We start from the raw sequence: 11,520 nt of genomic DNA on the forward strand, positions 1-11,520 counted from the left end.
ATACATACTTTTTTTCTCTCTTTTCTTTAATAAATAATAATTACTTATGTTGTAGTGTGGAATGTTAGAAAAGGCTTGATCAAGTGATGTTACTTAAACAGAGAACAATAGTCAGCAACTGGAAAAAGTGACCCATTTATTATTAACCAATTGGTTAAATTATTTTTAACCTCCAACATAATATCTACAGTATTCTACAATTGAATAAAATAAATTAAAAATGAATTAAAAAATAAAATAAATAAGTAAAAAAAAAAAAAAAAAATCAGAAAATCCGGAAATTGGAATCCAATATCAGATATTCGTTTTCAGGCTAATATCGAACTGATATTCGATATCGATATCAGATTGGGACACCCCCTAATATACGTATATTATACTTTATTGTCATATATGTAAAGCTACATACATGAAATGTGTTCTCTGGATTTAACCCCTCCCTGAGGAGCAGTGGGCAGCAACGTTGTAGCACGGAGCAGTTCCATTTTTAGTACATGTTATATCACCTTGTATCTCCTTTGACATGATCTGACAAGTTTGTGACCCAATGTGATGCAGCGGTTGGACAAAACAGTGGACTATCGTCTTGAATGGACTATTCCTGTAATAAGTAGTGGAGAGGATGACAAGAAAGCAACGTAGCAGCTCCGATGACTGTATAAAGCAGCTGACTCAGCTGATTGACTTCGCTGCTGCTGTCACACGCACACCCTGAAACAGTGTTTGTCTGACTCACAACCACAATAGCTGCTTAAATAGCCATGTGTAATGTGCAGTGTTTTGGCTGAAAACAACAACTAGAGTATGTGGATAGCAAAAGAAAATCTCTAGTGATCAGCTGTTGTGCAGAATCAGCGTCTAAAGACACGCCTACTCATGAATATGCATAAGTAGGCCCCAAAACAGCCTGTTTTTAAAATTGCTCAGAAAGCCACTTTTCAGAGGGCTAAAACTCTGAAAAACAGGAGAGTTTGGGAAAATAAACCTTGAATACTATGTTGTTGGGGTTCTTAGAACAAATGGAGATGGGTGAAAAAAAGCATAATACTGGACCTCTATGGTTTTATACAGAGAGCCACATTCCATGCGAGATGGCTGATGTGGAGCTGTACAGGAGTTACTTTTTCTATTAGCAACTCTCTGTGGCACTGATGTGTAATTCTCTGCACATCAGGGACGAGATGAGAACATTATCAAATCAAAGATGCAACATAATCTGGTCATCTATTACGCTAACTGGTTTTTATTACATTTTCAGCTCCTTTATTGGGTGGCCTGATTACATTTTGACGAATTAAAAAATATTGGGTCACTACAGGCTTCCTTAACCACGTCTACACAGCTAATGCACTCATTCTTAAAGTCCTGCTGGGCTACTCTGCGGTAAATAAATTTCCACTCATTTTATCCCACTTCACTGTACACTTCCATTTGAGTCTTTTTCTTCCTCTCACCAGGGGGGATTGGAGTCAAAGTTTCTAGTAGGAAAGATTTTTTAGACCTCTTTTGTCAGCTTCAGATCATTTAAAATGGAATTGTCTGGAGGTTATGGTCAGTGATCCATGATGGTCTGTGTTTTCCTGACAGCCTTGATAAATACAGGTCCTGATCTCTGGCTGCTTTTCAATTCTTCCCTCTTCCTCCTTCTCATCCTCTCTGCTCACCTCCATGACACGTCTCTCATATTATGATGCTGGAAACCCCACTGGGAATTTTCCACATGTGCTCTTTTCACACTTTAGCCAACTTTAATATCCCCTCCTCCAGTTTACACCGGTGCATTGGTGGGTCTGTGTTTGTGCTTTGCTACCCTTGTGGGAACTGCTGAATTCCTAACATCGAGATAGAAACAAAGAACCTTTAAAGAATATTTAATAATTGAATAAGATCCATGATACAACCCCAGGGTATAATGTGTTTTTTGGTTACTTTTTTTTTATTGATTACTTGCTGTCTGGCCTAAGTGATGTTTTTCACAAGAAGAATAATTGCATTGTATGGACCTGTTTATATATATACATGTATATGTTTGTATATGTATGTAGATTAAAAAAAAAAAAAAAAGGAGAAGCAAGTTAACAGTTGTATAGGACGTTGCATAAACAGTCATAAACATAGCTGTATACTGTAGATGCTTTTTAAATTAAAAAACAAAAATGTAATAATGAGCATGTACCTATAGCCATTTTCACAACATCATCAATTGTCTAAAGTAGGAAATAACAGGGTTTATTTATAAAAGCCCCAGACTATTGTAACATACATGCAGCATCCTCAACATCAAAGTCAACATGGCACTCCTATTTTATATTTATTTGCATTTAAACTACTTTTTAAAAAATGTTTATTTACAGATGTATTTCATTGTTTAATAATGTAAAGGTATTGTTTAATGAAGTCCTTTAATACATGAATTATTCAATAAATAATAGCTCAGAAAATGTAAATGATTATTTTCCGCACTTAAAGTATTGTTGCACTGAAGATGTCTTATCCACATTTATTTACATCCAGAGGGGCATCACATTAAAAGCAGGAAGTGGGAAGGGGTCTATGTAAGTATAATGTATTGGTAAACAGCAAAAACCTAACATGTCTAATTCTAAGTGTGCATTTTAAGGGTTAACATGACAAATGTATTCAAATTATGTCAGTGTGAGGTTTATCGCTTGACATTCTTTGAAAAAGAATCTATCTATCTCTCTATCTATCTATCTATCTATCTATCTATCTGTCTATAAAGCAAGGAATCTATGTCTGACTGTGTGTGTGTGTGTGTGTGTGGCTCAAATATGTCTGCGGTTCAGGGACAGACAGAGCTGAGACTTTCAACATGGCTGCTGCTTGGTTGAAAGGTGTGCAACGTTGGATTTGTTTGGACTGCCATAGTACTGTTGATGAATTATTTCATAAAATTGTCCACCGGACCAAGTCACGTGCGCGTCGGAGCCAATCGCTGGAGAGCCCACCCCCACTTCCTGGTTTTGAGTGAAGCAGTGACCCGCTGTGTGTGTGTTGTGTGTGTTATTAGGATTTAAATTTACATAAGGAATTAAGTGTTTACAAGGTCAATTTAGAGAGGATTTAACTTTTATTCTGAATAAAAGAGGAATTAAAGCTCCCATGTAAATGTGAGTGTCTCAAAGTGTTTCTCCAGACAAGACTTCATGCTGGTGCTCTGCTTTTTCCCAATTTATTCATTTAAATATATGAAAACACAATAGTTATCACTCTACACATTTCACAACAAACCTAAATGTCCCTGACGTCCAACCTTCAAACACAACCTCATTTGGCCATCCATGAAGAAGCGACATAACCTCCCACTTTTTTTTCTATCAATACATACTTCCTACGGGCACTGCACTAAAGTACGATAAAAACAAAAACCTATAGTTAGACTATGGGTGCTTTAGAGTTGGTTAAGTGGACAGAATCTCCAGTTAATGAATGCAAAGTTCAAAACACACATGAAATACTGATAAAAATGGAAATTCTAAAGCCTTACATGCATATACAAATGACCATCCAGTGGGAACAAGAGGTGACTTTAATCAAAGTGATTACAACAGAGGACAGTGGGTGAATATGTGTGCGCACTCAATATAGTGCAGGGATTCAAAACTGTACACGTGTGTGCATGAATATTCATGCAGAAAGAAAGTCATGCTCGGTGAGTATTCCATTACTTTGTTTTACATATAGGAAATCGGCACGCCCTTTCTCACTTTATGTGTGCACACACACACACACACACACACACACACACACACACACACACACACACACACACACACACACACAAACTTTTCATCTCGTCTTTGCTCGTACGTGATTCCAGCGTTTGCATGGATTAAATGATCAGCACTTATTGAAGCGTGTGCATGTTAGTTATCATTAATGATAGTGGAGGGCCACGTACAGGTATACAGTATGTGTATGATAAATTGAAGATGAGAGTGTTGTGAAAGTAAAGACGTTCACCAGCAGAGTGTCTGGATGCTGTCAGCTGGAGGATGAAGCGGAGAAAACAGGCAGGGCGCTCAGACTCGCTGAGCCTTTAGGAGGAAACACCTGCTTTTTCATGCAGTTGCTCAATCAGGCGTCGCACAGCACACACTCCTACACACTGAACAAACATTTACTACATGCATTCAAATATGACCCCTTTTTGCATGGGACTGCTGCGTGTGAACGATCACGCACAAACCTCACAGTGTCTTATTTTCTTATTTTTTTATTGAAAATGTACTTTACTGTAATTTGTTTATTATATGGATTTGATATTGGTGTGCATTGATGTTGTAGGACTATGAATGGAAATGAATGAATTTAGCTCAATCCAACATATTTACACATCACATATGTTCATTAATATGCACTGTACTAACCAGAGGTGGGTTCAATTCAATCTTTCAGTTACAAATATGTTTTCAATTACCCATTTTCAATTACAATTCAATTACGATTACTAGGGATGTAACGATTAATCGTAAAGCAGTTAAAAATAGATTCATAGGTATCACGGTTCACATCAATGCTTGGAAAATTGAATCGCAGTACTTTTTTAAACAGCAGAGGGCGCTATATATGTGTCCTTCTCGTCGAAAAGTGTAGGCAGCAGGCGGAATCTGCTACTACTTTTTTTCTGACCGCCATCTACTCTTAAACATGTTAATAAATGATTCCTTACCCCTTTAGCACCGAAAGAATATCTGTAATATTACGTGAATATCTGTAAAAGTCATATTTTTCTGTTAGCTCTGTCTGCTAGCATAGCATCTCTTCTTCACTGCAAGTATATCTGCATGCCAACCGACCACTGAGTTACCAGCGGCCTCTGCTAGTCCAAACAAATATCTGACGTAAATACAATGCAGACTGTTTTTTTTTTTTTTTTTAAAGTCCAATTGTTAGAGCACAAAATACATTTTCAGTTGCACCTTTAAAAAAAAAAGAACTATTATGTAGTTTTGCATTGTTTACTATAGAACCAGAATTTAAATTAATAGGCTTTTTCTTCATTTGTATTATTCTTTTTTTTATTTCATTCAAGATTTATTTTTAGTTAAATTGCATTGTTTTGAATAGTTTATCAAGGGATTCTTTTGACAATTAAATATAAAAGGAATATTTGTCTGCAGTCCCATTTTGTAAAAGAAATCTTGAGAGAATCGTATCGTGAACCCAGTATCGTGAATTGAATCGTATCGGGAGTTGAGTGAATTTTTACATTCCTAACGATTACAGTGACCAGCATTTTTCGAATTACAATGAAATAACAATTATTTTTTATCATCAGAAAGTCCATTACCATTAAGTTCTCAATTACTGAGCGTGAAATAAATAACCTAATAAAAGTTAACCTTCCTCTTGTGTTAGCTTTCTGTTAGCATCTCTTATGATAACGGCCCCTAGATTAGCTGTAAAATACACGAAAAACAAATATATCATCTAATTTATTTCCCATCTGTTGGTTACCTTGTTAGGCTTTCTAATCAGTGAAAATATAGGTTTTAATATTTTTGATGTGGGTGTCGGGGCCTTTTTTTGTGTCAGTATACCCATAGAGTTCATTTTTTGTTTTGTTTTTTTAATGGTAAAATGTGTGAAAACTTGATATGAAACATTATTTAATAATTGTTCACAACATATGTGTAGAACTGTAATATGGTTCCCCAGTTTTGCATTAAATTATAATTGATAATTTCTTATAGAATTTTCAAGGCAATTACAATTATAAAGTCAAATATCTAAAGACAATGAGAATTTTGTTACGATTATGACAGCAATAATTATTTTTTTTATTTTGCAATAACCAAACGAAGTAAAAGTTAAGTGAAAAGTAAGGGATGCTTTGAGTTTCCATGGAGACCACAATATCAACAACCTCCATTGTTTTGGAGCAACTTTCACCAGAACACCAGAAATATCACTTTGGCAGAGTTTTTTATGGGCACGCTGGCATAATCCCGAGCAGCTTTAATAATAAATTGTTAAAAAAAAATAAATAAAATAAATTAAGAAATCTGAATGAGACGTTCAAAATAAGTCAGCAGATCAAACTTTCCCTCTTTTATACAAACGCGTGCTATCACAAAAAAATTAAGAATCAGTTATCCTGAATTGTAACTAAATGTAAAATTACAAAACTCAAGAACACAGGATATCCCACCTTAAGGATGATTAAAGGTTATTCTAAATCTTATGGCATGTGTTTGAAGACTGGATGTACAAAGAGGTGTGCATAGTCTGTACTCTGTAGTGTTATAAAGGGGTTTATTTGCAGGTGCAAAGTAAAATAGCGTGTGTGATTTCCCTGTTTTAATTCATGTCCATGATAAATATGTTTGTTTTTTTTTTTTTACTCATTTTTATATTTTTTTTCATTTGGTATATCTTTCTGTTGTGTTTTTGTGCATTTTTTGTATAACTAATGTTTTTTGTTGCCATTGTAGTGTGATTCTAGAGTCATTTAGTGTATTTTTGCATCTTTTTTGTGTAGTTTTGTGCATTTCTGTTGTAGTTTTGTGCATTTCTGTTGTAGTTTTGTGTATTTTTTGTATAAATATTTAGTTTCGTGTATTTTAAGTCATTTTAATATTTTGGTGGATTTTTCTGTAATATATGTTTTTTGGAGTCATTTTGTGTTTATGGAGCCTTTTTGTATATTTTTGTGCATTTCTGTTGTCATTTTGTGTACTTTTTTTTAGTTTTTAGTTTTATTTTACTCATTTGAAATACCTTGTGTGGTGAGGGCGTGTTTTGAGGTGTGTGTGTGTGACTTGCTCCCTGTGGTTGCCGTGTGGGACTCTCTCGCCACCTCCGTTGGTTCTCTCTCACAAACACGCACGCGCATCAACCGCGTGCATGCACATACTCCGTCACAGGTTGTTGAAATGCATGTGTCGAGAAGAGAATAAACTGACCCGCGGGAACTATTCGAAACTACCGGGAACCGTTGTCGAAACTCTCTCTCTTTCTCTAAACGGCTCTGTGTGCGTTCAGCATGTACATCCAAGGTGCATATTTGGTTATACAGCACGTGGTGAAAATATTACCACGTATCCGCGGAGAAATGTGCACAGCCACAACCATTGTCCGTCAATAACTTCCGGGGGTCCCGTCGTCACTTCCAGGTCCCGTCCATCCAGTCTAAACAGCGAACGGTCAAACAAACGTGAAAATAAACGTTTTGAAACGTAATCGCCAAACAAGGAACAGTCAAAAAGAGAAGTCCACAGGAGCTCAAAACTTGTGAAAGAGCCTTAAACTGTCTTCCTCTCTCCCGTTTTCCTGCGCACACGTCTGGCGCTATTCGAGGTCTTCAGCGAGCGATTGACTCTTACCGTGCACGTGACTCTAGCTGGCGACTGTGATTGGCTCTGGCGCGCACCGGAGCGAAGCTGTGCAGTGAAATAGATAAAGATGTGCTAGCGCCCCCTCACACTGGGGTCAAAAGCTGAATAGGTTTCACTTCTGGGTGAACATAAATGTGCCAAAATAAACATTTTGAAGTGACCAAATTACTCCAAAATAACGGAAATAACGGATGCACAAACTCAGGGTATTTGGAAGCCGTGGATAAAGTTTCAGGTCGAACAGATACCGCGTTGGGGAGATATTCACTCTACAAACCCACACACAGGCCTGGGACCATAATCGATTAATCAATTAACCGGACGGTAAATAAAATGAACTCGGTAAGTTTGCCGGCCTCGGTATATTGCCATATTCATGCATATTTGGTGGCACACCTGTTGGCTGCAGAAGCTAGTATTAGCAACGGATATTAAACAGCAGATAACTCAGTCAGTTCTAATAATTTCTCAGCGTAATTACTCTAAAATAGTATACCACCGCCAGGCGATCTTAGATTTAGGTAAATCAAACTGCTATAGTTCGTTAGATGCGGAAACTCTGGACCTACTACGTAGCTTCAGATTGCTACGCCGACTACACCCAGCGACCTGTGAAGCAGCGGAGCCTCGTACCAGCGGTGTCCGCCAGCGGAGGAGACGTAAGGTGTGATCGGAAGCAGAAGCGGGGATGCAGAGCGGGACTAGCAACCAAGCTAAGTCTAAGTATTTTGTTTTCCTCGTTTTCGCCTCCAAACAGGCTGGATGACAAGGGGGTTCACCCTCAGCACCTCAGCATGTTTGTTTCATTGCAGAATGAACGGAGTAAACTAGAAACTATTTGGTCCATTCTGTTTGGTTTAAGACTGAATGAAAACGGAACAGAATGAAAGAGGGGGAGGCGGGGCCACTAGCATTTTTGTTTACAAAAGTTGTAACTGGATGGGAAGTGTTACCTGTTAAGTAATGTATGACTATATACCTCTGTGTCTCAATGTTTAATATTTATTGCAAGTGCAATTTTGTTTTATGAGAGAGACTTGATAAACCATTTTATTTATTGCTTTGGTTATGTGTGGTTTTGCATTTGAGGTGTTTTGTTTTTTTTTTTAACAGAGACAGGGTCTGAATTATTGTTTTTGTTTGTGATATTTATTGAAGTGCATTTTCTTTGCTAACAGAGACTGAGAGTCTGTTTTACTTTAATTGTTTGTTTTATTTGTTTAAAACATGTAAAAGGTCTTAACATTCCAACTACTAATGACAAATACAAGTTGATTGCATTTGAAAGGGTGTACTTGCATTATTATGATATGTTATCATTACATTAGTGGTTAATTTGGTCCAAAAAAAAATTCGACAATAATATCGTTTATTGGCAATAATTTGTGGGACAATATATCATCCAGCAAAATCTGTTATCGGCCCAGGCCTACGCACACACACAGAACTTTCTTGCTTTTTTTAGGTAGATACCGTAAATATTCACTTTATACAACAAAAGATAACAAACTGCACCATTGCTTGTACAGTTTTCCCTTTTCACACTGATCCAGCTCTCCTTTTGCTGCTTACTGGTGTAAAGTAATCAGTTCTGTGATCATGTTACCACACACACGTGATCTCATCTGTCAGTCCTACAGCGTGTGGTGAATGAGATGTGTTTACGTCAAGAGTCTGTGTGGACAGAAGTCTACAAAAATAAGGAAAAAAACATATTTGCTTTATGATGAAAAGTGTCTATATTTGTTGATGTGTGATTAAAAAAAAAAGGATGCAAAGGAATGAAACAAAAAGCAATGGGAGATGGTGTGCATGTGTGTGCATGTGTTAATAAAGTGGGTAGAGGGATAGAGTGGCATTAGCTATGACTGAAATAAGGGGGGAAGGTTTTAAGGATGAAATGAATGCGAGGATGAAAGGTATGATAAATGCAGGCAATTTTCTATGAGATTTTTAAACCAGTTATAATGAGGAGGAATCATTACAGCACAGACGCTTCCTGTGCTGCAGTGCACGAGTCGATCCACAGAAAGAGAGAGAGAGAGAGAGAGAGATTTCTGTGGTGAAAAATCTAAAGCAAATGAACAACAGCAGGACGGACTGACTCTCAGCACAAGTTGTAGAGGAAATGCCCATTTTCTGGAGCACTGAGGATGACTTTGGCCACGCCTCCAAACACTGCAATCTCAGAGAAACAAAGCTCGACAAAAGCAGCATCAGATGTAGTCACAAGTGCACCGGTCTACAGCACATACTGTAGTTAAAGAAGTCCGGGGAGAGGCTGGAAAAGACGTGGAAATAAGAAGCTCTCCAAGAATGAAAGGATGCAAAACACACACACACACACACACACAAGTCTAAAAAGAAGAAATGATCTGTGATTATTATGACATAACAAACAGGTCAGGCACATTGTAGGTGAAACACCAGGTGGAAGAAGGTTTTGACAGACAGCTGTAGCTCAGGTCTGTATTAGAAGCTGAAAGGAGCCTCCAGAGGCTCCAATGCACAGTAGAGAGAGACAGATGTGATTCATGTATCATTCATTTCCATCGGTAGGACTTTTCCCTTCTTTTTTCCCCCTCTGTGTTGCAATCCCATGGGAACCTCCATCCCATCCAATTCCTCCTCTTCATCTCTCAGACAACAGCAGCAGCAGCTGCATCAGACCAGGATGATGATGGATAATAAAGCAGGTGCTGATTGGGTTTTAAGGAATAAAGCATGCACAGGATGCACTATTTTTAGATCAGACGGAATCTGAACGCTATAGGCACTCCTGAAAACTAAAACTAATGTTGAAATTAATGGATTTGTCAGAGGGGGAAAAAAATGTAAATGAGTGACGATCAAACAAATCTTTTTCTTATGATTATGGCCAAAACTTTCAGTGGGTAAAATTGGTAAAGCAGTTGTGAGAGGTGAGTGAGTAATATTGGCAGCTCTTATTGGTTACATTGCAGCAGGTGTGTTGCCTATTTCCAATCTTGGTTTTTTTTTTTTTTTGTGAAAAGTTAGAGGTGGGAGTTGGTGTTTTAATGTATGCTGCGCTCGACTGTACAGAAATAAAAAAATAAAAGGCGGGTGTGCGTCTGTTTCAAGCTTCTTCTCCCTTATATTTCTTATTCAATAAAACTCATGTAGGCCTCATAGATCAATGAACTGAACATCGTTTATGCCAAAAATAAAGGAAAAAGGACTCGATTGATGCTTGAAAGTTTGTTTTCATCTCCACTGTAAACACACACTGACATTTTCAGTAAAGTTTCATGCATTGCATTGTGGGATGTGGAGTCCTGCAGACGGATGCGTAGAAGTGTTTACACACTTGATCTATGTGACATAACCTATGATTTTATCTAATGTCAAAATAATCGGGGGCAGCAACTTCAAATGACTAAAAAGCACCTATAATTAGGAAGTAGCAGCCCCAGGAATATGGTGGATACAAGTTAAGATCAGTGTTATTGAAAAGTTGGACACCACACACAGACAGTTGTCAATAAATTAGATAAATGAATAAGTTATCACGTTCCCTCGGGCTTTTTGAAGAGCGCGGGGAAATCCCACTCTGGAAAAAACAAATCACGGCAGTGGTTTGCGTAAGAAAACCAGTGCGTCCTCAGATCAACACTCCTTTCCATCACCTGTCCACTACTACTGCCTTTCTGCTCCCATGTACTAGGACTGACCACATGCAGGGAGGTGGTTGTTAAAGTTAAGAAGAAGAGAGAACGCTCTCAGCGCGCAGAGAAGTTTAGCTCCGCGCCTCGGCCACCTGACCATTACGCACAGATTTAAAAGCACACAAACCAGCTCAGCACTGCAGTGGAAGTGCATGGGGTTGATACTCACTCAGAAGCAGAGCAACAGGCAGGACGAGGACACACGCAGAGTTCATGAGAGACGCCATGCTGAGCCCACACTTCGTCCTCCGAGCGCAGGACCGTCAGGGTTTACGCACAACAAATCCCAAATGTTTCTCCCACAGCCCGTGAGAAGAGCAGGCAATCCGCTGCTGAGCTCCTGTCTGCAGCTCCAATGTGCGAGCTTTCGCTGAGGAAGAGGAGGAGGAAGAGGAGGTGGTCCCTTAATGTGGGAGATCTGTGCGCTCTGGATGTCCACCAAACACTGGGAAATACCATCACCAACACTCTAG

At 38.3% G+C, this 11,520-nt stretch overlaps 1 protein-coding gene across 1 annotated transcript in view; it reads right to left on the reverse strand.

Moving 5' to 3' along the window:
- Positions 1-11,380, reverse strand: part of nrn1la (neuritin 1-like a) — a 106,278-nt gene extending 94,898 nt beyond the window's left edge. The window contains exon 1 of the mRNA XM_028450609.1: positions 11,217-11,380. Within this exon, the coding sequence (XP_028306410.1) occupies positions 11,217-11,274 (58 nt within the window). The 5' untranslated portion in view covers positions 11,275-11,380. The remainder of the gene's footprint in view (positions 1-11,216) is intronic.
- Between the last annotated feature and the right edge of the window lie 140 nt (positions 11,381-11,520).

This window comes from Gouania willdenowi, chromosome 6 (assembly GCF_900634775.1).
Source record: "Gouania willdenowi chromosome 6, fGouWil2.1, whole genome shotgun sequence".
In the NCBI taxonomy this organism is placed as follows: Eukaryota; Metazoa; Chordata; class Actinopteri; order Blenniiformes; family Gobiesocidae; genus Gouania; species Gouania willdenowi.